At 35.0% G+C, this 27,912-nt stretch overlaps 1 protein-coding gene across 3 annotated transcripts in view; it reads left to right on the top strand.

The window, feature by feature from the left end:
• Window positions 1-27,912, top strand: part of CACNA2D1 (calcium voltage-gated channel auxiliary subunit alpha2delta 1) — a 367,656-nt gene that overhangs the window by 285,000 nt on the left and 54,744 nt on the right. For all 3 annotated transcript variants that reach the window (XM_071424021.1, XM_071424020.1, XM_071424022.1), the window contains exons 11-13: window positions 1,457-1,615; window positions 6,376-6,480; window positions 26,112-26,190. In XM_071424021.1, coding sequence (XP_071280122.1) covers window positions 1,457-1,615; window positions 6,376-6,480; window positions 26,112-26,190 — 343 coding nt within the window. The remainder of the gene's footprint in view (window positions 1-1,456; window positions 1,616-6,375; window positions 6,481-26,111; window positions 26,191-27,912) is intronic.

Here is a 27,912-nt window from a genome sequence, read left to right as displayed (position 1 = left end):
CAGCAAGATAACTATTTTCACTTACACATGGTTTATGTTTCCAATAATCATTAGGTGATTTACTGATTACTTCTGTAAGAAACTTTTATTGGAAGCACCATTGCATGTGTCAGAGTTTTGCAGCAGAGTGAACTGGTTACAGTTGTGTGATCATCTCATGGTTTTGTTTAAGCAGCAAAGCAGGCTGGGTTTTTTTGGTCCCAAAAATATTCCTTTTTGGACAATATGGAATACATTAAGGAGATACAGTGTAACCCCCTCATAACATGAATTGAAATACTAGGCATTATTAAAAATGGTTTAATATTATTAATCCTCTTATCCTTTTAAGTTTTGTTTGTTATAAGTGTTGTACAGTTACAGGTTGGTATTTGCTCCTGAAAGCATTTTTCTCTCTGTATTTTGTGCCTGATACTAGTGATTTATTTTGGACATTTAAGCAGTTGAGCATTTATTGAAACCTGTGACTTTATTTACCTTTTATGTACAGAGCACTATTGAACTAGTTAGTAGTAGTGAGATTTAAGCCAATGAGGCTTGATTTTTAAGTTATTTTAAGGCTTTGCACCAGGTTGACAGCATAAAATTACATTTATGTTTACTTTCATAGAACGTCCATAATCAGGAAGAGGCATAATAATCTGTTTTCAGTTGAAATGTAAATTGTGAGGTCTGTATTTTACTACACATGAATATATGTATATTTATACAGAGACAAATTTCAAAGCAACCTTCAACTGATTTCCACTTGTGCAGACAACATTCTGCACTTAAATTTCTGTGTATGGTTTTACATAATGTCAGAATATCATAGAAATTACTTTTCAGGGAGCAGTCTTTACGGATATGTGAGTAAGACAGGAGAAGTATGTGTTTTCTCAAGACAGAAATTGCTACTGCTATCATCAGTATTCTCATACTTGCAGCTGTACTCTCCTGTGCTTCCAAGAGTGTATTTTGTTTTCCATAATTTATATATACCAATTGAGTCTGATCTGCAAGTTACATTGTAAAACACCAAACTAATTCATGCAATATGGAAGTCACCTGATAACTCAACCAGTATTTTTCAAGGGGTTAAAAAAGGTAAAATTTATCTTTATGCTTTGGTGTTTTTTTTGTTGTTTGTTTGTTTGTTTTCTTTTTTTCCCCACAACTCTGCATTTCTAAGTTTTATTTCTTTATGTAAACTTGAAGCAAAATTTGTGTGAATTTTTCCACTAGAGTAGATTTTTTTGGTTTGCCACACAGTGAAGTATCAAATGACTGTTTTTTAAATATTTAGACTCATTTTGGGTTCTCCAATTACTACTGGTTGCTCTCAGCATAGTGGAAATGAAAATCTAGGTTTGACATTCTTTAGCTCATGAAGATCCAGAAAATATAAATCTTTACTGCTACAGTACACAGAAAAGAAAATTAAGTGTCTTTAATACTATTTCTATTTATTTTGCAGTTTAATAACAATGCTCAGAATGTCAGTTGCTTTAATCATCTTGTCCAAGCTAATGTGAGGAACAAGAAGAAACTGAAAGAAGCTGTCTATAAAATCTCTGCTAAAGGAATTACAGATTACAAAAAAGGCTTTAGCTATGCTTTTGAACAGCTGCTAAATGTAAGTATTTAAGCAAGATCTCTCTGCTGGCAAGTGAAGGAGAGCTGGAATATTCAGCAGGCCACTGCATGCTTCTTCTTTGTGTAACTAAGTGGTACAAGTGCAAACCTATATTTAGCGAGTAAATTTATCCCAACAATGTTTTTTTCCTTGCAGGTTTCCCAGCAGGTTGCTAAGACATTGGAATTAATTTGCTTTTCAATCTGTTGTACTGTTTTACTTCATTCATTCAGCTGGTTTTTCATTTAACATGTGATTCACAGTTGACACATGCTTGTGGTAATGCTTGACTTGCAGTTAATTTTAAAATGGAAAGATCTGTGTTACTGTGTTATTATTTTAATTTTACCACATCATCTCCTAGCAATGCTTAGTTAACCTACAATTTCACACTTATTAGAAGTCATAAATACTTTGCCATGGTTTGAGCAAGATAGGGGAAGGAAATGAATTAGCTAATAGAGTAATTCTAGGCACCTGATGATACCTAAAGCATAGTATTCAATCACTGAGACTATTCTAATTCTTTTCTTTTTCTCATGTATAAAAAGAATAATTTCCTCAAAAATTAAATGCAGTTTCGATTTTTAAATACATTGCACTTTCTAACCAGGCACAAGCTTGTTGAATAGCAATGTTTCCCATTTATAGCAAATGTTTGGGGTTTATTAGTAAATTTTAAATGGTTCATGTAGTTGTTTAAATAAATAGGTCTACTTCTCACCTTCCTGAAGTAGACACATTATATCTTAAACCTTAGCTGAAATAAAGCTGTATCACTTTACAGCAGGTAAGGTATAGCTTAAGTATTCTTATCCTTACTATTTTTGGTTTTGTTTTGATTTGGTTTGGTTTTCTGTGGGTTTTTTTGTGTGGTTTTATTTGGGTCAGGGTTTTTTTGGTTGGTTGGTTGGTTGTTTTGGGGTTTTTTTTGGTTGTTTGTGGTTTTGGCTTTTTTACATTTTTTTCCCCCAGTCTGACATATTCTGAAATTCAGGACACTTCCCCGATATTGTATGTGCAGTTAAAGGCAAGATCTGCTGTAAAAAATTATAACCTTGTAAAATTTTGATGAGAAAAAAGAAAATGCAATGTTTTTATGGGAATTTTCTCAGTTTATTACTATTCAGATTAGCAGAGCACTCTGGGGAGAAATGAGTGGGTGTCCTCTGCTGATGGTTATATAAAACCACAAACAATATTTTGAAGTCTGCTGGACATTTTGGACCAGGCTGGATGGCATTTTCCCCTGTTCTGCACCTGTTGACATCTTATGCAGAGGGAACCAGGAAGAAAAGAAATTTTACCAAATATGTCCCTCATAACATTGATATTTGCTTAAAGTTATGGGTTACATTTGGTGCAGCACCAGGTACATCCTTGTTCTGCAGGCAGCATTAACAAAAGATGAGCACAGGGGAAGCCTGAAACTGGACTTTTTTGTAGAACTAAAGTATTACTTAAAAACTAACTGGAGATGAGTGTTAAAGTGGGACCATTCATTTTTTAGCTGAAGGCAGAAGTGTGATTATCTTCACATGATCTCTGCAAGCCTACAAGTTATGGCTGGACAATGTGGATGGCACAGGTTTATGGATATATTCTCATCCTCTCCAAATATTGCCAAATCTGTTTAGCAGGAAGAGTAAAGGGATGGTGATGGGTTCAGGCCAAGGCTCTGGTGACAAGACAATATAATATGGTGGTATAATACAGGCTTAAATAAATAATAAAAAATATGCTTTGGGATAGTTGCCAGTTGTATATTTATGAATTCAAATAGTCCAATTGCTTTAAGGTCCAACAAATTAGGTATTTCTCAAATTTTCAAAATAATTTTGTGGGTATTGTTTCTGGATGACAATTATTTCAAACAAATTTCCTGTATAACAAATTAATGTTTGGTACCATGAAAAAAATGTTGTCTGAGGTGTTCCTGAATGGAAATAGACACCTAAGTTTTTTTCAGCATAATAATTAATGTGATTAACAATATTCTGGATTCCATAAATTTTATACAGCATTTTCATATTGTTATTTGTTACATTAAGGTGCTTCTTTAAAAATCATAATACTTCAGCTTCAGCAGTTCAGGAGGATTTTTTTCCCTCATACTGTAATATCTACAGCTTCTTAAAAAAAAATAGTGAAAAATGCATTCCTGAAGTGCCATGTCACAAAATATAATTGTAACCTGCCATTTACAGAGTTAATTTTAAAGATGTGAAGCTTGTTTAAAACAAAAGCAATTTTAGATGCAGTATAATAAAATGGATCATGTCTTGCTTGCCTATTTCAAAGAAAAAAAAAATAAGGCCTGTATCAAATAGGAGAGAGAATTAAAAAGTATTAAATAGTTCAATTCCTCTTGTATTCTTTTGTGGTTTAAGCTAAAAAGCTGTTTCTTGTCCTGGGGAAACCCCTGTATAGACAACACATTCCCATCCAGCTGTGGCTCATTGGATTGCTAAGGCAAACTGTTCAGAAAAATGATGAAATTGCAGCATTGGATTTTCACAATCTGTAATGGATTCTCTCCCTCAGCCAGTATCTCTCATTTTAGACCAAAAGAGGTTGGGGGGAGGAAGATGTGTTTTAAATTCCTTAAAGATCATCTGGTTCCAGCACCCCTGCCATGGACAGGGGCATCTTTCACTAGACCAGGCTGCTCAGAGCTCTATTCAGCCTGGCCTTAAACAGTTCCAGAGATGGGGTAATATCATATTATTTGAATTAATTCATGTTCAGCTTTCCAATAATGTTTGGGGGCTAAAATCTTGGATATTTTTTTTTCTGTGACATTAGTGTCTTTAATGTCTAAATAATGTAACGTAAGTAATTTCCTTCTCTAAGTATGAGGAGATGAGAGAAAGCTGCTTTTTTTCTGGTAATATGTAAGCATATGCTCAGTAATTCACAGAAAAGTCCTGCTTTAGTCAGTGGAAGCAAAGCCTGCCTCAAGTTTCCATTGCCCATAGTAGTGCTTCTTTCAAAATCCCTAGAAAAGTTCCATAACATGAGCAAATTTTGGTTCCCTTCTTTGTCTCTCTGATCTTATTTTGGTCTATATATTAAATCACTGTAGATGTAGGTGAATTTCTTTATTTATGAGGTATCCAACCCTACTTTTATTACTTTTTTAATATCCAGAGAATTGCAGCCCAAAGCAAGTATCTTGCAAGTTATATTTCACCAGCGAAAAATGGTCATAAATTATTTAATCCCTACTAAAACACAGTGTGCTGATGAGGCTGGAGAGAAGGTATTGATACATAGCCAGGTTTTATATGTTGTTACATGTGAGGGCATATGGGCTAAATTCTTTGGGCTTGATTTTTTTTTTTTCTCCACAAATTATTAGATTTGAAAGTAGGAATAGTAAGAAAAGAAGTAATTCTTCACTGAATATTGAGCAGGAATTAGACCAATGAGTAGAATGAAAAGTGGCAGAGGGGAGTGGGATCATCACACCTGACCAGCCTGGTGGCAGCCACAAAGAGTAAAGCAGGAGGGAACTGGGGACTTTGTAAGGACAACTCTCCTATTTATCTTCCTGACTCTAGAGTAAATTCAAAGAGCAAAATTGAGGCTCGTGGAAGGAGAAGTTGAATTTGTTTCTCTGGATCTCTAAGGGTTTTACTCAGTCACATCCAGCTGCTCAGAAGTACCAAGGTACCATTTGTATGCAACACAAAGGGCAAGGAATGGCTACAAAAGTAAAAAGCAATTTGCTTAAACCAGAGTTTCAACTTTTAGAAAATAAAAATGAGCCAGAATTCATGCTCACCTCTATTGATCTGGCTGTGGAACAATATTGTTATTTCTTTGCAAAACACGCTGCCTTTTTCTCAGGGGCTTTACTAGTCACATTGATGAATTAGGAGTCAGAGGGGCTTCTTCTTAATTGTATTTCAGGCTTGCTCTCCAGAAATAATGGAACATGCTCCATTGTTCAGCTCTAAGATGCAACATAATTGGAAAATTAGGTGATGGAGAGATTTTAATAATCTAGGCAGCCATATCTTGGCTATAATATACTATGTAAACATTGTTCTAAAATACTTTTCTAAAGATTAGCTATTCACTTGACAGTATTAATAATTTTAAGAACAATGTGAAAGAATTAAAGATTTGGAAGATGAAGCTCAATTTAAGGAAATATGACAAAAATATTTTGAAGGGTATAAGGTGATATCTTGTAAGATGCTTAAATTAACAGAGTTTTTATTCAAGCTGTCAGCGAGCTGGAAAGTTTTTGTGAGTAGGAGTCCAACAAAAAAAAAAAGCATATTCAGTAATTAATTAAATTAATTCCATGTCCATTGTTCCCTAATTTCCACAAGGGAAGTAAGGGGGAAAAAAGTAAGGATGAGAAAAGAGAAAAATATTTTGAGATCCCCACTGTGCAAGTCTCATGCAGAATATCTGACAAGGAACACTGGGGTTGATGTGATGAGAAAGAGCTAAAGAGCTCTCCTTGTATTTGTGGAGGTGACAGGAACCATCAAATCCCTATTCCACTCTGTTGGGCCAGATCTGAAGTGACTCATATTGAAGTATTATAGAACAGAAAAGTGGCTTTGCTTATTTTATTTTATTTTTTGTTTAGTGGGGGGTTTTGAATGAAATTCTAAAAGATTTATGCTTTGACATTACTATGTTAAAGTAGTAAGTGTGTAGCTATAAAAGCTATCAGATATAATAGTTGTTATTTCTTATAGCCTGAAAGATAAAAACTCTTCTGTTTGTATCTCCTACAGCACAGTGTCTCCAGAGCTAACTGCAATAAGATTATTATGCTGTTTACAGATGGTGGTGAAGAAAGAGCACAAGAAATTTTCCACAAATATAATGAAGACAAAAAAGTAAGTGATATATGAAAAATTTTACTGTATGAAATATAACAGCATAAATGTATTAAGTAATTTTTAAAAAACTTATTAGTATTGATCCTTAGGACACTAAAATCTTTTTCAATCTATAACATTTATTTGAAAAATCATGAAATATATTTAATGTTTTACACTTTGTGACTCATTGGTCTCAAGTGATGCAGAAGTATACTGTAAACCATAAAGAACTCAACTTTCCATTGACACTTTTCTGGCATTAGTGTAATCCTGAATTATCCAGCACAAACATAGGTAGTTAAATGATAGGATATATATGTGTATCTCTGTCTCCTCACTGCAAATATCTTCTATGTGCTTTTATTGTTTGCCAGGCAAAGGCAAATGAGAACTCAGGATTAGAATCTGAATTTGAATAGATTTGGGCTGGAACAAACCCACATTTTTCCCAGTGAGGCTAATTATACCTTTGAATGTCTTAGCAAGAATTGGGATGGCTTTCTGTTGATGGAATTTGATCTGTGGTTAAAGCAGAATTATGGGTTTGACATGAGAATCCCTGGATGAGTTCTCTTGTTTAGATAAAATTGGATTATTAGCTGTGCTGGTTTTGGGTTTAATTTTTGAATCTAATCAAATTTCTGTTCTGGCTTTTGCATACTTAAAGATTTAAAAATGCAGGAATGAAAAATGCATGAAATATATCAGCTTATAAAGTTGTTTCCTATTAAATTTCAGTGCAAACTGTTATTTATTATTATTAGAAGATTAATCACATTCTAAATAGAAATGGAATATGAGCTGGATTCACACTGCAACTAAGCCTTTACCTTTTCCAGTGCCTGGGGTTGTGCCTACATCTGTGGGGTTTTGTGAGTTGTTTTTTGTTTTGTATTCCAAAAAAGCAGCTAAAAGTTAGACTGTGATTCATGAAGGCACTTCACCAGCTGCCATGGATGTATATGCATGAAACAGTGGAAGTATTTCATTGGAAATCTTCATATGGTTGAATTAATCCTTTCAAAAGTAGATCTGGAAATGCAGTGCTCAATTTGTATCTTGACCAGTGATCCAATCACTGACCTTGAATAATCATTTTGTGGCTGGTTTACAGTTGTGCTTCACACAGAATGATATGGTGGGGTTTAGTTCATCTTTGTGTCTGAGTTGAAAGTACTTTTTAAACTCTCAGTTAGGAGAGAGAATGGAAGTCCTGGCCATGTGTGATGCACATGGCTGTACTCTGAAAATACACACAGAGATTCCTCTTCAAATTTGGAGAGTAGTAGATAGATAGTGGTAGCTTTTATCACATTGCAACAACAGCCATCAGCTATTGGAAATACCCCCATAAGGGGGAAGATGTATGATTCATTTCTTATTATATTTTTTCATTTAAGTCACTGTGTTAGGATGAAAGTGTAGTGAAATATTCAGTCCAAACAACAAAACAGATTTGAGGGCTGAGATTTTTGATCTTAATCACATCATGCTTGATGGTTGATTATTCTGTGAAGTATAATAAATGAAATTTTATTAATTAATATATATCAATAAATATAATTGATTTACTAATTTTACTAATTTTATAATTTACTAATTTTACTAATCAATAAATATAATTGATTTACTAATTTTAAATAGTTATGTTATTGCATCATTTAATACCATAAATTTTCACTGCCAAGGGTTGGGATGGTTTTATGTATAATGTTTTATATAAAACACTGTACACAGTCACTTTCTTGTTATCTCTTGTGAAGGAAGTTTTGGGGGTTTTATTGCATACAACAAATGTATAGTGGTAATAATGGTCACTGTGTGTCTGTATATTGTCATACATAATTTAATGCATTGCCAATGCAAGGCAAGACATGTTTTCTACACTTGTTTATGGTCTATGCACCTACGAGTTCAAATCTTAGTAAACCTCCAATTTGTAACTTGTCTAATGAAGCACCGGATTGCTAGATATCAGTCCTTGCTGGTTTTCTCCAAGGTGACATTGGAATTGCAGGACCAAGTTTATGCAGGTGGAATTTGAAGAACAATTTGCTTTCCCCTTATCTCTTTCAATCAGGAACAATCCTTGTAGTGTTGAAGGGAAATTCATGGTTGGAGAACATCTAATGAGACTATACCACTAAATTCTTTTTAAGAAGTCACAATGAAATCTCCCTTATCTCTTTCATAACATTCTAATATTTTTAAAAATAAGCCTTATACAAAATATGCTTGTGATAATGCTCTCTTTAGTAAGGCTACACTTGATTCCATAATGATGACATATGAGCTCTTTTGTTGTTGCCTCTGTATGTAATTCAATGTTTGTTCATTACCAGTAGACAACAGCATAATTGGTAGACACATTCCAACATGAAAAATATGCCTACATTTTTAATCTTCCTAAGTCACAATCACAAATATTGTGTTACCTTCTTAGATTGCAGAGTAGGCTGCTTTCTTATATTAAATGATGAGATTTTAAAGAGATGTGGGTGTAGTTTCTGTTGTCTTTATTGCAGTTAATTTATAATTTAGTTCATAAATATCCAGCGAATTTCAGACTATGTTGATATTTATCATTTGTAGAGGGAATGTTCAATATAAGGAGTTAAAAAGTTTTCACTGCTTTACAGTAGAAGCAGTTCATGGTATAAATATCAGCATATGCATCTTCTTGCCTGCTCTGCATTTATTTGACCACTTGTCTTGGTGTTTTTGCATAAAGCATATAAAAGATGAATCTTTATTGTCTTATGTCACAGTCAGTCACTTAGCACCACTGAGTTGTAAACTTACTTTCTTTTTCTTATACTAACAAAAGACCATTTCTGTAAATCTCTTAATCCTTGTTTCCATCTTCCTGATGTGAAATTTCTTCAGCTCTATAAGTATTTTCTTTTTATGTCAGTTAATTTGTAAATCCATGCCATGAAAGAAGCTTGAGTTTCAGCCCATCAAGTAACATGATTTAGTACACTTGTTTGCAGTGTCCTTGGTGCAACCTTTAAGTAAAATAATGCAGTAAACACTTGAAAACTACTAAAAGAGAGCCTAGAATCTAGAAGCTGAAAAGTAGTCCTTTTAATTCAAAATTTTAATCTATTTGAAATAGCATACAGATATATTTAAAATGGTTTTCTGTCTGTATAAATAATTTACAGGGTGAATAAGAGGGTTATTATAAAACTTATGTAACACAGATTTGGGGAGGAACACTTATCTGTGTGAAGAGTAAAATCACAGTTGTGTTTCACCTTTGCATGCCTCTTTCCCTTTATAAAACCAGATTTTATTGTCACATATTGTGACTACATGCTGAGCCTGATATTTAAAAACCGGCATGTTTACCTTTATGGTGACATTTGGGGCACTCACATTAAATGTGTAAAATACCACACATGCTCTAAATTTCAGGAATGAGGGTGCTAAATTTCATTTTATTTGTACTCCTCCTACAGATGGCTTCCCTGAAGATAGCAATATAAATTTAATCGAAATGTATGCCCTGTAGGCGTTTATCGTGAGAATTTTGGATCCAGGTTGAAAATAAAAAACCACACAGATCTTTGGGGCAACTTTTCCCCTTGGAATCTGTATTTGGAAAGATTGCTCAACTTATGTGAGTAGGAAAAGACCTTAAACATACCTCATGCACTTTTAGTTGTTTGAAGTTTTGTAGAATGGCAGAGGTTTGTGTGGGTTGGGTGAACTCACCTGACACACAGAGGCAGGATTAGTCTGACCCCTCAGGTGGGAGCAGAACTATAAATTGGGTCTTATGTCCCATTCTCACAGCATTATCTTCCATAATTAATACAACCTCATTTTTTGTAGATTTTTCTGACAGTATCATTTGAGAGGAAATGATGTGAAGAGAAGTTTTCCATCAACTCAGTTCCATTAAGAATATCTGTGTGTGATGGGCACAGAATTGCTGCTGTGGCAGACATCCCATGGGAGAAGACTCCAGCTTGCTGGAGCTCCCCTGGGAAGCTTAGAGCTGCCACTGACTTCTTCCAAATGGGACACATTCAGCATGTCAATAGAGTGTTAAAATGAAATATTTATAAGAGAGAGCTTGTAAAACTTTCATTAAAAAAAAAAAAAAAAAGCCTCCTACTGTCATTATCGGTGGAGGGAACCATTTCCTTTTTTAGTTTCAATCCATTAGTGCATAACTGCAAGTCAATAAAAGTAAAATCAAAATTATTTTAATTTAGGCAGTGGTGTATGTATTGTTCTAGATGGCTACACAGGACCATCAAAAAAGTGATGTTTCCACTTTGGGTAGCTGTGGAATTCTCATCAGGGATCAGACTGACCAAACATAACTTTATATGGTCACTTACAGAGCTTAAAACTGAAACAGCATCTTTCACAACACTGGTGGCAGCTTTGAATAGAACTGAACAGCTGTCAGAGTGCACCCCAGCAGGTTTGGCATTTCTGTGTGTGGTAGGCTTGTAACACAGGATATAGCACAAAGTAATTAAATGTTTGAACAAAGCTTGAGCTGGCTGGTTAAACTTGCTCCCCAGCCCCTTTCCTAATCACTTCTGCCTTAAGAATGTGTCACCTTCCAGCTGGTAATTTTACTTTATTGTATGTTCCATGATATGCACAAATGGTAAACCTAAAATATTCTGGGTGAAACTTGGGTCAGTACTCAAAAATTCCATAATCCATTACTTTTTCTGTCAAAGTAAGAAGTGGAAACTGTTATTAGAGTATTCACAGAAGAAGCCTCTTATTCTAAATGCAAATTACCTTTTATTTTTTCTTACCTCTTAGCTCCACTCATAAATTAAGGGCTTGCACTATACCTACTGTCCCAGTTTCTGGATTCCTAACATAAATTAATTCCACTACAATAATGAATTTAAATATACCATATCTTAGTCTCCCTCCTTTGACACTCCTTACCCAAATATGCTTTGGTAATAGTCAAGCTGCACAATACTAAACTATGTAAGTCTTGAGTTTATGAATCCATGCAATAACAGTTTGGGGGGGATGAGGAGGTTAGTGGGGTTTATTTTCTTTTTCATTGTGATATTAGGCACCCATTTTTTCCCCATAAACTTAGGTTTTGAACCACAATTACCTGATGGTTGTGAAGCTCTGTTTCCCTGCTAGGAATCTGAGTTCAGTGATTTTTAAGTTGGTCTTTTCCAAAACTACCTATACATTGTTCTTTCAGCAGTCATCTTCTCAGCTGACCTGCCAGGCCACCATGTGTCCATGGCCTGGCAATGCTTTTGGGTTACAACAGTCTGCCCATCTTTCCTACACTGTCTTTCACTGACCCCTTTATCTTTAGACATCACCAAACATCCCCAAGCCTTTCTTGGAGACTTCAATAAGGAAGTAATACCCATTATATATATTTTTCTACTTTCTTTCACTTTTCCATTCAGCATCACATCCCCTGTGCTGTTCTGTGTGTGGACACCTGGGTGAGGTCGCTGCAGACTCAAAGAGCTGCAGCAGAAAGTGCAGCAGGGCTGAGGGGGGCTCTTTTAGAAAGATCTGCTGGCAGAACCTTTTCATGCATGTGTCTGCACACACATCTCCTTGTTGATGTGAGTTCCTCTTTATGCTGCTGTTTCATTATGAGCATGATTCTGGGTTGCCACGTGGCGTTTTTATCTCCCATGCAAGATAAAAATCCATGTGGAGGTGTTGAGAACTGCAGAAGACTAATGAAAGTTTTAATATAGCTTTGTTGAAAAGTAACCTTATCAGTTTTATTAAAGTCATGTGTATCTGTTACATAAAACCCAACTGGCAGCTTGTTCCCTTCAAATTTGGCATGGAGAAGGCTATTTGATACTTCTATTTTTGTTGATCTCCCATTCCAAACACTGTAGTAATAGCAGTTGATTCAGTGCATCACATTGAGGTTGATGCTGCAGATGGCATGAAATGATTAATCAAGGCAACAAGGATAGAATATCAGTTAATATAGAAAGCACATTATGTTTGTTTTGGGACAAATGCAAGAGAGTCAGGCTGCATTTTGCTTATTTATGCAAACAAAAAGCTACATATGGCAGAGCTGGTTGAGGCTAGACATCAGAGGGTCTGTCCTGTCTCAGCCTCCCCATACATTAACTGTGCATTCATTCCTGGGAATTTGCAATTGCTGTCAAATGCCTTGTGATTTGATTATCTTCTCCTGTAATTCAAGAATTGGAGGTCTGGGACTTTCTGCAACAAGCCTTTTAATACCTAGGCCATGCCTAATGATGTTTATGTAACCTCTTCTTTAAAGTATCCAGTTCCACAGCTTCCTTAGGTATTTACATTCTTCTCTTTCAACAGCCACCTGGTTAGAAAGCTTTCCTAGATTTCCTTAAGACAAAGTAGGCTTAGAGGGTTTAGGGTTTCTTTTTTCTTTTCATTTTACATTCTTTAACAAGAACAACTAATTCCTATCATAATAATATCCCTTCCATTTTAGGAAAAAATTTCTATGTTGAAATTTTCATCCAAGTTTGCTATGCAGCTTTTGTCTTTTCAACTAAACGAGCTAATTTCTTTCAAATTAATTAAATGTGTATCTTAGATTATATTAGTTATTTATTCTTTACATCTCTTTTGTGTATAAAGGCACCTTGTCACTCTTGAACAGTGAAAGAAACTTAAGTGGTATCAAGAGAACAGAGCATTTTATATATATATTATTTTTTATTATTAATTTTTTATGCATGTCAGCATTTGGGTAAATATATCATAGAGCATAACTTACAATTTTGGAACTGTGTTATATTATTGAACCATATTTGTTTCTCTGCTTTATTCTGAATATTATTTCCCTAGATGTTTTGGGTTTTTTGGTTGTATGTTTTGTTGGTTTCTTTTTTAATAGTTCATCTTCAGTCTCATTATCTGTGCTTGATTTTCCAAGTCTTTTTAATCCTACATTACATCAAACTGAATCCTACATTATATCAAACTGTTTCTTCTTGTTTACTTCACATTTTCTTCTTCCTAAATTGCCATTTTTCTTGTAATCCTTCATTCTTTAGTTTTTCTTCCTACATTACTCATTCAGCCAGCTAATTCTCTGTGTTTGTTGGAGTTGGTTTCTTATGGTTTTTTACTGCTATGAAACCTTCCTTTTCTTGTAATAAAAATACTCCTTAATCTTTCACTCAAAGTATTTTCTTTCTCCTAGAGATAATTTTGCCTTAAAATTCAAATATAAATTAACTGTTCTTGGCATCTTCTAGAATAAGAAATTTTCCTAACCTGCTAAGAGATATTCAGTAATTATGTCTCACATTATAAGTTTATCTGCATGACCTTATATATTTACAGTTATAAATATTTTTTCTATGTTTCTTGTGTTTATTAGGGGAAGTGGAATAAGTAAAAATTGACTGTGATGAGTCAGTTACAGAGAACTAAGAGAAGTTTGAAGTTGTTTTACTGTAAGGGCCACATAAGAGAGGCTCATTTTTCCCTTTCATTTAAAAGTACAAAGAGTGAAGAAAATCTGAAAGTTAAGAATTGTTTTCTACTGATAGAGAAGTCAAAAATGGTGCAAGAAAAAAATATGAATATGATTATGAAGATTAAGAGATGCTTTTATGTAAAATTGCCCATTCTGACATGATTCTGATGACATTTGTATGATCACTGAGTCTACAGTTTTCCAAAGGTTAACTTTACAACATTGGTTTAAAAATGCCACTTTCTGGGAAGAAACTGCAGAATTTGTCCATTTAATAGAATATGCAATATAACTAAGGTGGCACAACTGAATAATATTTTAAAAATAATTAACTATTATTTATTGACTATAAAACTTGATAGAAATCTTAGTTTGTAAATGCTGTTTAGGCCATCTCATAGGTGGGTCTTGAGGATTTGTCTGTTACTAGATGGAAAGATTTGCCAATGCACAGGTGGAAAAAGTGGACAGAAGGAGGAATTGATAGCTGGGGTCCAAGAGGGAAAGTACAGAATAGGAATCTCTTTGGGGGGCAAGAGAATAAGGGAACAGCTGAAACAAGCAGATGGTGGCACAAGCTGAGTGCATGCAGCAGCCTAAACAGGTGACAGGTTAAGAAGGAAATAAAAATTTCAAAAAATGAAGTTACAATCCATTTGGATAGCAAGAAGTATGTGCTTATATATGCAAGAAGCATAACAAAGGAAAGGGATGTGAAATGAGAAGCTAGAGTGCAAGTGAAGTAGGTGAACTGTAGATTTCACCCAGGCAAGTACAAACCTTGTGCCAGTTCAATGTAGAGTATTAAAGATTGATGCAGGTGTTGTGAGGAGGGGTTGCTTTTTAGGAGAGAACATCAGCACATGAGATGCAGGAGCTCTGTTTAAGAAGACTTATCCAGAGTAAGAACTATTAAATGTCACTTAAAAAGTTTTTTTCTAAAGCATTTTGCAAAAAGAAAAGAAATTTCACCCTTTATTTTGAAAAAAAAAAAAAAAAAACAAAAAAACAAGGGAAAAAGTCATTTTACAAGTAGGGACTGAGTCTGCTGGTAAATAGAAAATAGCCCAGTTTCTGCTTAGAAAGTGACTTGAATTCAGAATCCTGATTAATCTCAAAGAAAAGGCCAAAATCTGCTCTGTCATATCTCCAGGAAGTCAGAATTACATTCTCAAACCTTTTGCACTGTACATGATAGAATTTAACACGCAGAATTGAATGTGCTATAAGAATAGGTTGTCTTTAATAGAAGAACAAGAAATTGACTTTGCAATCTTGTACTTGCACGGTGAGGGAAGTATGAGCTTCTAATTATTTTGAGGTTTTCACAAACATTTCTATAGGCTTAAAAAATAAAGCACTAAAAAATAGAGGGGAAAAAAGAACCCCCAAAAACCTCTTTTTTTTTCAGGAGAGAATCAGTTCCTATATGTAGTCTTTGAATTCTTATCCTATTATGTATCTCCATTCCTCTGTTTCTATATTCAACTTCTGTTTGAAGTCAGTAATTTTGGTTTAACTCAAATGCATGTTAGCCTTGTACCAAATTCAAAGTAATATATTCAGTGTTTACTGAGGCTTAGATGGGAATTCTGTCCTTCATAATCTCATCCTTAATCTTGTGCAAACAAAAACATCTAAACCATAATGACCACAGAACCTGGAGTGCCAGCTAAAAATGTATTTTTTTTTATAATTCTGAATTTATTTATACAGAAATTTTTTACAGGGAAGAATTTGGTTTATTTGTAAGTTGTTTTTGTTTAAGCCATCACTTTGAATTGTATACTGCAGTCTGACAATACTGTACTCTCAATCCTGTGTGTAGACAGTAAAAAAAATAAGCTCAATGCTTTTAGTTGGAAACTTAGTCTGTAGATGCTATTTCATTTGAAAGCAAAAAACAAAGACAAACCCTCTAAGGCAATGTTTGTCTATAATAAATTACTCTGTAAGAAGCATATTTATAATTAGGGCTGAAGACCTTTTTGCTTATTTCTTTTCAAAAACAAAAAAAAGTCTTTGTCAAAAATCATTAAAATCCATTTATGTCACATTATAGACTGAGAAATGGCTAATACCTTGTCAAATAAAGCATGATTTATTAGAGAAAATTTTCTCTGCTCTTCTCTCTCAGCCATTAGGAATGCAAAATTTAGATCTAAATTCACCAAGAACATTCTGGTACAAAGTGTTCAACACACCAAGGCTTTAGACACCCCACCCCTCCAGGTTGTTTTACCTGTGGACTGCAGGGGAAAATCACTTGTATTTTCTTTCTGAAAATTTCATTCATTTAGCTGATTAGAAAAGAAATGCAAATTCATGAGTGAACTGTGTCATGATTAAATTTGTGTTTATCATTAACAGCCCATGGGGTAGGTGGCAGCTGTCTGTGTGTCTGTACATACCCAATGCTTCTCATAGACAATCCTGAGACTTCAGGTGCACTTTGGCAAGAAGTGCAGCGAGTGGGCATGAGCTGCTTGCATGAATCAGTAGCTGTGAAGGACATTCTCTATTCCATGCATGCACAGAAGCCTCTCTCTCTCTCTCTCTCTCTCTCAGCCCTGCTCAGGCTCTTGCCAGCTGCTGACAGGCAGCGTCGTCACCGCCTGCCTGTGCCAGTGACGGCCCCAACCTACGAGCAGAGGCAAGGTCAGGCTGCCCTCAGCACAGCCCTGTCTGGCACTGCTCTATTTCCAGCAGTAAACAGTAAATGTTAGGTTTTTACCCACCTAGAAAAGGAAAACTTGCAGCATTTTCATCCCTTAATCTTCCTCTTCTTAGATACCGTTCTGTTCCCAGGTGAGTCTTCAAGAAAGAACATGTGACAAAGTGTCCTCACCTCTTTGGGTGGCACACCCTGTCTAAAGCTTACTGAATCATTTTGGTTTAAAATTTTCATTCTAAAAATGAAAAAGATTGAGATCAAAACTCATTGTAGAAAATGTTGAGAGGAAAAGCTTCATTTTACTTGAGGAGACTGTGCAGTACAGAGGACACTGTCTCCTCATCATTATGTAATAGTCCAACATTAAGTGACTGGGAGCATATGGAACTGTGCTTGTACTCCTGTAATACTTCAGGCCCATGAAAGAGTATGTCTAAACTAGAATTTTTATGCTCTTTTGAGCATCAGCCAATTATAAAATTAGACATGAAATTTGTGTAATAGATAATTCCAGAGAGGGAGACTTCTTGTAAATGGATTCCCCTGGAAATAAGGGTTTTAGGGTCCTTCCTTTTCCCACCTACTCTTTTCCCTCCCCTGGTAAAACTGTCTGGCATTTGCAACTGTGAAGATTCAGTCACTTTTCCATGTTGTACAAGAAATGGAGTAAATGGGAGCAAAAAATTGAGGAAGAAAATATACAAGGCCATTTGCGTGGGAAGGAAAAAGGCAGAGTATGTGATTAGAATTAATATTTGAAATGGCATATTGAAATATTCCTTTAAGTACTTGGATGATATTTGTAACACTTCTTCCCTGGGATTTACAAGGACAATGAAAAAAAAAAAGAAAAGAGGACTTAGTGTCACAATATGAACCGTAAATATCTCTCTAATTAATCCAGTCCTTTCCAGCTGCTCAGCTGCCTCCAAATGTTGTTTTGACTATCAAAGAAATGCCTAAAATTCTTTTAATCCAGAGTACAGTGGGAATTACTTTGTCAACTCCCTTGTCTGGTTCCTGATATGGACCACCAAATTTACAAGGAATTCTCAGAAAAAAAAAGTGTTTTCTTCAGAGAATGCTAAATGATGAGTGTCAGGGAGAAGCTGCTTAGGGAAAGGAGGAATTTAATTGTTTTTCATTTCAACAGGGAGAATTTCCCCAAAGAACCAAATAGATCAACTATTTGAGTAAATACAACATGGGTAGTCCAAGTAAAACATTCAACAGATGAATTGTTAAAAAGATGCCAATATGTTCTTTATCTGAAGTCTGGGAGGGAGGATGAGGAGCTGGAAAATCACCTGATGCACCTGAGTGCTTTACAGGGATTTCTGATTTGGGGTGGGGTGATGAAGACAGCCCTTCTGATGGAAATCCTGGGAGAAGGAATGTGTCCACAATGTGTCCACAACCCTTGAGCTATCCACAGCCACAATTATTCAATATTTTATAGGTTAAAGTGAGTTAAATCTGGGAGGTTTTTGGCCTGTGCCAGCTGGCACAGTCCCAGACAAAGTGCTGGGACTGCACCTGTGCTCCTGTGGCTCCAAAGAAATGGGAAGAGAGAAGGAGCAATGCTTTGACTTCTGTGTGTGCATGTGGGCTCTGCTGACAGAGCTGCTCTAAAGGCTGAGGAGTGGACCAAAAGCCACTTTTTTGGCAGGGTTGACATAGGCAAGAAAATTCAAACATAAAATTCAAGCACATCAATGTGAAATCCTGCTGGTGGTTTTGGGAGTACAGCCTTTCTCCTTCTTATTGCTGTTCTTAAGCAATGTGTTACACAAAGCTAATAAAACAGAGCTGATTTATACCCACACCCAGAAAATGTTGAGATCAAAAACTTCTTTTTACTTGAGGAGACTGTGCAGTACAGAGGACACTGTTTCCTCATCATTATGTAATAGTCCAACATTGTGTGACTGTGAGCATATGAAACTGTGCTTGCACTCCTGTGATACTTGAGGCCCATCAAAGATTATGTCTAAACTAGGTAAAGAATTAAAGAGTCACATCATCAGTGGTCCATTCTATCTACTTAGGATCAGTTTAGCAGGGGTAGGTCAGCAGGTGTCAGCAGGGAATTTTACAGTTCCATTCTTGCAGCTGTGTGGCAGCAGAGGAAGGGGCAGCGCACATCAGCCCTTCTGTGAGCAGGGAATGAGGGGCTGTGGCTCCACAAGGTGGCACTAAGAAGTTGTAGAACAGTGTGTCTGAATTAGTATATTGTTTTTAGTTCTGTGAGAACGTTAGTTCTGAAATTTTTCAGTATAACTACAGTAGTGTTTTGACCATTAGTCTGCAGTAGAAAATATCTCCCTTTTCATGTAGATATGTTTTCTTTGTGAGGGAATGAAACAAGCTAGGGGAAAAAAAAAAAACCAACCAAAAATAACCCCTTTTGTCATTTTTGAAACACTTTGCAGCTAGCAAAACATATATCATGGATTTATGGCAGTCACAACTTCCATGAATATGCACCTTTCATTGTATGTGTGTGTGATGTGTTCAGGTATAATTCTCATTTTTTAATTCCTTTCCTAGAATAATTCCTTACAACTACACCATGCTCTTGATCCTATTTCCTCAATATATTAACACATTAAATGGCTTGGATCATATTATCAGTATAGATATATGCTGATATATATATATCCAAATATATCCAAAGAAAGTGAGATTCTCCAAAAATTTCCTGATATGCAATAAGTGTAGTTTTTATTTTAAGATAGAAGGAGGGTTAGCATTAGATTGTAATGTGAGCTGATTTTTAGAGTGTCATTATTTCTTTTTGTTATTAGGCTATAATTACACAGACTATAATTAGACTATGAATTAATAAGCTAGCATTGCAGTTTAAAGTTTGAGATTTAATTGTAGTGAATGAAAGATATTAATGATAGGGAAGATTGCAAATACACATGGAAAGTTTGGAAGAAATAATTTGTTGTGGATGAATGTCTAAAATAGTATTTCCAAGGACCTGCTCTATTTTTCTTTAAATACATGTCTCAGTTAAAAGGGTTTCCTTTGGTTTCAAGGGGACACTTGGACAGTTACATGCCTTGATGAATCAGAGTATAGAGGGTCACTTATGGAAACACTCGAGTAGTGTCAAATGGATTTTGGAATCCTATGGGCTTATACTTTCTCCATGTCTATAAATTCAAAGATGTCCAGCACGCAATTATCTTTGCATTTAAATATTTGAGAGCTAAATTCTCCTTCTCATTGTTTCTCATGTGGGTTTTTCTTCTCAGTTACCCCAAGTCTACACATATTTATGGAGAGTACCCACAGCAAGGGAGAGATCTTAATTTATTCATAAATGTAAAAAAATGCAACTTGATACATATCCGCTGGTGTATGATGCCATTATTTTTATTTCCTAATTTGACATTAAAGTGTGAATTCTGCTTTCTGAGTTCTAGACCTTTCAAACTTCAGAACTTTGGCACCTGACTAGGTGTCATTCCCTGCTGCTCAGGTCATCTCTGTTTCTTTTTCCCAACTACTATTAATGGAAAAATGCATCAGCAGCCCGACAGTTACATACAAAAGCCTGAATCTCCAACTTCTGAACTTTCTTGAGCCTGGCATTCAAAGCTGGGGAAGTTATGAATGTGCTCAAACTGAGAATCATGAACTCATCCCTCTTTTTGTGTGAGTACTGAACTCTCATTTATAAGTTTAGTGGCACCACTGTCCCAGTAATTTAGAAAAGCTGGGCCTTAGGGCTGTGTCACAAGAAAACCAGCCTTACTTGCAGGAGTGAACCAGACAGCTCTGTCCAAACCAATACATGATCCAGGGCCAAGGTGCAGGCTGCAGAAACGTCCAGTTATCCAAAACTGCTGTTGTTAACAGACCAAACAGAATGGCTCCTGGCCTGTGGCAGTCAATTTTTTAGTAATGTCAGTGTTCAGTTCAGTGATAGCATGAGCTAGGGCTTATTCCCAAAAATTCTATAGTGAGATGACCTGAGATGAGGGCTGGGCAGGGAGGGAGTATGGCACTGTGGTGTGGCCATTGAGATGTGAGCCATACTGTGCCACTTGCCCTCATGGCCTGAGAAGGAAAATGGGTTATGTCCCTTTCATGTAATGCATAAAAGTTGGCTTAAGGGATCCTGAAACTGTCCTCTAGTACACGGTTGTGAGTCTTGCCCCTGCTGTTAAGCTCAGAACTTCTATTTCTCTTCTAGAAAGAAAAAAAAATTGCTTTATATTTACAGCTCTAACCTAAATAGTTCAGGACTGTGTCCCTGGATGTCCTGAATTGGGAAGTTCAGCATGACAGATTATTAGGCAGACTTTAGGTGACTCTCTGTATTTGGCCTATCCTATTAGTTAATCCTAGGTGGTTTCCTAATTAGTATATTGTGATTTCAGATTGTCCTCTGCAGTTCTGTTCTCAGCTCAAATAAGTCATAAATGTCTTCTGTTCTCAGTTAACTCACAGCAGAATCCAAAATCATCTTCAAATTTCTGTCCACAGATGTAAAAATGTAAGGAAAAAAATGCATTCACAGTTTTAGCTGGGGCAGCTGGAAAACTACATAACATCTCCCTGGCCTACAGCACAAAGCACAAAACTTAATAAGTGATTTAGAAGCTATACTTACAAGAGATTTAGAAGGCAGAATGCATAATGGAAAATAGAAGAGCAGTTTTATGATTTTATTCAGAATGCAAGGCTTCTTATGTTGTCCTTTTATTTCAGAAGTGTACCTATTAAATATAAACTGCAATCGATTTTTCCTCATCTCTGATAATTTGTAAACCCATTGCTGGGAAAGATAACTCCCTGGGTCATGCTGAAATTACTGAATTATTTATTTCCCTTTATCACAGTTTTCCTTGTTGTATTGTAAAAAAGATTATCTGTGAATCTTCACCTGCAGCTATGAAGGCCAGAGTAAAATGTTCTGAAATCTTACTGTCATCATGAAAACTAAATTTGAATGATTTGATGAGCTCAGTTTTTGGTCATAGTTTGTTTATTTAGTAGTACAGAAAGATGCACTCTTTACATGCTAGACATAAAATGACAGGATTCATCTTGCCTGCATCCAATTAAATGAATTAATTGTTTAGCTCTCTTGGTATCTGGTAAAATAGACATATATATCTCCAAAAGTCAATTAATCTTTTCATAAACAGAGAAGTGAAGAGATGCACAAATTTGTTTCTGAGAGCTCCCTCATGCCAGTAGCAGAGAATTTAAGACAAATAATTTATCTGTCAAAAAATGTGCATGTCTTCCACTCTAAGGGGTATGCAGGGTGGGTACAGTGCTTTTAGGCCTAACAGGGGAGTTAAAATGAGATGACCTTAAATTTCTCTTCCAGCCAAAACATTCAGTGATTCAAGGATTCTACATTGTCTACACACATAATCAGTACCCTAAACAGCAAGTGCATTGTGTTTAACTACCCCTTTGAATTAACTTCAGTCAAGCCTTAATTTTTTTGTAATACTCATAACATGATATACCCAAAGGGAGCATCTAATTTAATCTTTCTTAATTTTATTCCAATTCCAAAATGAAGAAATAAAATACATAAAAAGCAAATGAGATCTGTAGGGAAAACAGCCTTTTCATAGATACTCCTTCATTTTTGTCTTCACCACAACTCTCTTGAGTGCCATTGTCCCAAAAAATCTGTAGTGGTCAAAGTCTTTTTTACTCACCTTGGTGCTTATGATCTTATTCCATGAGAAAGAAATACAAATAAATAGCAAATTAATTTTATAATTCTACAATTATATTTTCTTCAGTAAAGTACTTCTTCCTCTGTTTTTGTAGAATTGTTTTCTACCTATCACTTGCTGTGTTTAGGAGTTGGATTTTTGTATGTATTCCTTTGCTGTCCTTCATAGGTTCCTAGGATAAGCCAGGTTGCAAGTGACTTGCAGAGGTCTCTAGTTCAAGATCAGGCCTAAGATCAGGCCAGGTTGCTCAGGGCCAGATCCAGGCTGGTGTTTCAAACCTCCAAGGAGGCAGATTTACAACCTCACTGGGCAGCCTGTGCCACTCACATCTGTTGCTAGTTAGTATAGTCTTCTGCTATATACTGTAAATTATTATAACAAAGATTTTTTTTGTCCCTAAGGTTAGTTTCAGTGAGGAAAATGCAGATAGTTTTGAACTCCTTTGCTAAAAGTTAGGACTTTTTTATTTCAGAACAATTTCAAGACAGTGCCTGGATGGGCTGGCAGGGCAGGCTGGTGCCCATCTCTAGTTCTTCTCAATTCCAAGGGTTGAAGTTTTCTAGAAGAACTTTACTTTAAATAGTTCCATTGAAAATCAGAAAGCATGACAGCTCCTATTTGTTTATCTAATTTTTCCATTAATTTTACTGCCTTGGACGTTATGTTTCTTTATGAAGAGAATAAATAGATCTGCCTTGAGCCAAGGTTGCCCTTTCCCTAGGAAATGGGTTGGGGAACACAAAAGTCCATCCATCCCCTAGTGAGGGTGGTGGAGAGGAAATGTCATTGCAAAACCACCCAGAAACTGCAGTTTACCCGGACCCAAGAGGCTGCAGAGAGGCAGAGAGAAGCAATAACCAAGCCTCAGTGGTGATGGAAAACAACTTCTGGGGATCAAAGACGACTTGGCAGTTTGCTTCAGCTCAGAAACCCACTTGGTTAGGCAGAGGGAGAGGTGCTCATACCCATTGTGCCTGATCCAGTTGCCTAAAGTATTCTTAGTCGTAAATTCCCTATTAAAAGTAATTAAATGTTTAAAAGTTTTTGGTTTTTTGGGTTTTTTTTTTTTTTTGGTTTGTTTTGTGGGGTTTTTTTTAATTCAATAGCCTACTGTCTTCTTTGGAGAGATAAGGAAAACATATAGAAAAGTACATCTCAGTACTTTGGCTGACTCTGGGTCCTATTGCAGAAAATTTAGCAGAGAGCTTTTTTTTTTTTGCTAAAATTGGCTTGTTTAATTTGACTTGCTGACTCATTTTTCCAGCTGGTCTGTCATCCTACTCAATTCCAGATGAGGCAATAGGAAAAAGAATACTCTTTTGAATATCCCACCCTCTTGCCAAACCAAGTAACAATTAAAATCTCCAATTTTCATTGCAGTTCTTTATCTCTGTTAATTATCCAAGGAACAGTAAATCAGATATATTGTCTCCTGCTTGTTGTCAATAATTTAAATTCTAAATTCTTTATAGATTTGTTGCAGATTTAACACACTGCTGTTTTTCCCTAAATTACACAGCATTTCGCAACTTGAATCCAATTCAGTGTTTCATTTTTACATTTGAGATCAAATGCTAGACAGTCCAGTCTAATTGACTCATATGTTTTCTGCACACACAAGAGAACCCACATGACTTGGGAGCTTTTAATCCAAAAGAAACATCAGGTCTCTCAAGTATCTAATTAGTGACCATCAGTGGGGTTTTTCCATCGTTTCTGAGAAGAATCTATTCTGAATCAAGTGTTTAGTGGGCAATGGACTGGGAGCAGTGTGAATTCAGAAAGAACAGGAATATAGGAGGCAGGGACCTTGTGAGCTGAGAGGTGCCAATATGAAATAACACGGTGCTAATCTGATAAGAAAAAAATAGATGTTAATTAAATAGAAGAAGAAAGATCTATTAGAAGAATTATAGATGTCATTTTTTTAAAAGGTGTCAAGAATAAAAGGGGCATGGCAACTGTGGTACAGTATTAATAAATGAGATGTGAACATGCCAGGTAAAGTCATTTTTGCACTGTCAATACTGATATTTTCAGAGTAATAGAAGGTATTTTTCATCTGTCTTTATCTATATGAACTATGAGAAAAAAAGTTACTGTCATGCAGGCATAGCCATTGCTACACCTGCCTGTGTAACCAGAAATGTAATTGGCAAGACTAATTAGTGGGGAATGACCCTCTATGGAGTAGTTTTAAACTATAAAACAAGCACTTAAATCAGTTGCTTTAATTCTCCTTTTAACTGCAGAAACAAAGGGGTTGTATGGATAAAGCAAATCAAAACATATTGTTAATTAAAAATGGCATCCAGCACAAAGTTTTGTTTGCCCTCTTGCATACAGGGGTCAACACTAATAAAGTTTCACCATTTGCTACCTGCTGATGGATGATGTGAAGCCATTCCTACAGCTCTTAGTTAATACTTGAACTCTGATTATATCACACCAATATTTTTTTTTTTTGCCTATTTTGGAAGTGAAGATTTGGGTATTAATTGCACATGCTAAATAATGTGGTGAATTTTTTTATAAAGAGTCATTAACAAACTTAGCAATGATCAGTTGTTTACAAGGAGTCTCTGCAAATTTAGAGTGTATTATTAAACGAAAATATTACCTTATTATTTACTCACAGCCTGCATGCAAATTAATTGTAGTATATTTTAATTTGAAGCATCCAATCCATAGAAAGGAATTTTCATTCTGATTTCATATTGTGGTCTATGATTTGTACATTGAAGTGATAAAGTTAAAGATCCATAAAGAAAGACATGCCTAAAAAGGAAAAGGTGTCTGACCCTTGAACAGAGGGACATGAATATTGTGAGCAGTTCATTGAAACTGTTGGGAAAACAATTTTCCCAGCTTTTATCAGAAAAACTCAAATTTAGAGGAAAATATTCAGCTAGAAGCTAAAAAATAGTATTTCTAATCTTTCTGTCTGTCTGGTAAGATTTTTAATATTTTTAAAGCAATACCAGGTTTTGGCTTTAAATTTTTCTCATTCAAATCAGAAAATTTGCAAGGAAAATCATTTCAGCTGAAAAGTCTGTTTTCAGTCCAAAACTTGGAGAGATTTTGGTAAATTCTTCTGAAACCATAACTCCTTACAGTTGCTGAGATAGATTAGAGTAGCATTGTGAAAGATAATGGTTTTTTATGCTGAAAAACCCCACAATTTAAATGAATATCAAGAGCTTAAGGTGAAAAATCAGAAGCTTAACCATCGTATGGAAGTTGAAGTCTGTTGAACTAATTTAGTGGTTTTACATAAAGAACACTGAGTCTGAGCAAAATGAGAAATTGTTTTGTGTAGTATCTGAAAATTTTATGTTTTAAATCCTAAAAAGTCCTGTTTTGCATTGCTTTGAATTCTACTGCCACACATATATTCTTTTTAAGCCATTGGTAAGCATCTAATATTGATATGTTTTGTCAACTAATTTAACAAAACCTGAAGAATTATAATTACCACCCTAGAACAAAGAACCTAAAAGTTAAAATACTTCATGAGCAATCACCAATGTAAGACTTTTAAAGTAGGAATGCTGTGTAAAAGAGCATTGTTCTTGATTCTACTTTATGGAAGAAATAATAGGAGTACACAAAATACCATAATCTTTTCTTTTTTACATCTCTCATATCTTTTATGGATACAAAAACTGGAGAATTCATAGTGTTCTTATTTATTCTAATTTATGAAAAATCCAGGTATCATTGACTTGAGGTCACAACTAATAAATGATAAATAGTTGTTATATGCATTGGTTTTTGACTTGCACAGGTACGTGTGTTCACATTTTCTGTGGGCCAACATAATTATGACAAAGGACCCATACAGTGGATGGCCTGTGAAAATAAAGGTACTGTGTCTGTCTTTTAAACTGATTTTCACTAGAGCTTTGGTTAGCTGATATCTTTGTTCTCTAAAAATGGCAGATTTTTCAGCTTGGTTTTTAAGTTTATTCTATTTGTTATCAAAATTTTCAAAAGTTAATTCATTACATAATATATACATGAAAAAATCACATGTAAATGAGAAACTGATATATTTATTTCTTTATTACTTTATTTAAAACTTCACATTGCATGAAAACTACCACAGTAGTTTTTATAATAATAAGCCATTATGGTTCAGTTTTGAGAATATTTGTTGTAATAGCCATCTATGTAAAGTTGGAACTGATGACAGATAAGAAATTAGTCAAAGCTGGTTTAAATTAAGTGGTCTGGACAAAGGGAGTTTTGTTTGGTTAGTTGGCTGGTTACATTTCTTTCTGTTTTTCTCCAAAACTTACAAGGGATAAGATACTTTTTTCTTTTTCCTTTTTTCAATGAAAATATCAAAATTATTCTTGCTATGATTTCTTCGTTTTTGAGAGCTTCTTGTATTTTCTATTTTTATTCTGCTTTCTTTATGTAGGACAAAAAGAAAAAGTAAAAAAGGTGAAAGTAAGGAAATATAATGTTTTCTACATAAATTTTTTGCATTCAAAATGTACTCAGAAACATTTGAAGTGTGTGAAAAATATGAGCCTCAAATATCTTATAATATAATGGCACAAGTCATAAGATATAGAGATACAGCAGAAAATAGAAAAGAAATAATAGAAAAGAATAGAGAAAAGTGGAAAACATATAATTTATCAAACATTTGCTTATGTTTTAAATAGAGCAATTTCCAGGCCTGATTGAAAACGTAAAACTGTTTTACAAATTGGTGAGAAGCAAGAGGTGAGAGGTGAGCTGAAATACAAAGGCTCTCGAAAATTAGGACTGCCAGGGAAGGAGATAAAGATGTGCTCAGGCAGAAGAGTAACATACAGCAAAGATAAGAGAAATGCATAGATTAAAAAAAAACCAAAAATCAAAAAAACAAAAAAAACCAAAAAAAACAAAAAAAAAAAAACCACACCAAAAAAAACCAGAAAAATCAAAAATCAAACTAGAAGAATCCATAGCCTGGGTTTAGAGCATACATATGTGTCATAACCTCATGAAACCCTCAGCATGCTGACAAGTCATGCAGAAGATACTACAACTCCATGAGGAGCAGATTGTATTGTCAGATAATAACAGAAAATTGACATTTGTGTTTTGAACAGAGTTTTTTTTAACTTACATGTTTGTGTCTCAAAATACTGTGTGCATGTGACCTCCATTGTTTTAAAACAAATGAGGACCAGCTGGTTTAAAGCATAACCACCTATGTCATCTTATTATTGAAGCAAAATGATCATAATCTTCTGTCCAAAATTCCTGTGATTATTTGTTTGCATATCCAAAGAAGCAGTGTTATTTATTTTTTTCCTAAATTAAAAGATTTTGCATACAGCAAAGGAAATTACTAATATCAATACTTTTACCTCTCTAATTCTCTGATTCTTCCTTCCAATATGACTTAAAATTTTCTTGGACTGAAGATGGATCTCAGTGCCTGGCTTCAGTCCTATTACATGGACTACTGTTAAATATTTTAAATATTTTTAATTCAAACAAATGAGCAATAAAATCAGTGCTAAATAGACATTTCTGATGTACATTCTCAGTGTAGGAGAAGTACCCATTAGTTTTTTTTCATTCCA

The sequence above is a fragment of the Agelaius tricolor genome, unplaced genomic scaffold, assembly GCF_023055355.1.
Source record: "Agelaius tricolor isolate 1412-34295 unplaced genomic scaffold, bAgeTri1.0.p SCAF_3, whole genome shotgun sequence".
In the NCBI taxonomy this organism is placed as follows: domain Eukaryota; kingdom Metazoa; phylum Chordata; class Aves; order Passeriformes; family Icteridae; genus Agelaius; species Agelaius tricolor.
This window is presented reverse-complemented; position numbering and strand designations above follow the sequence as displayed.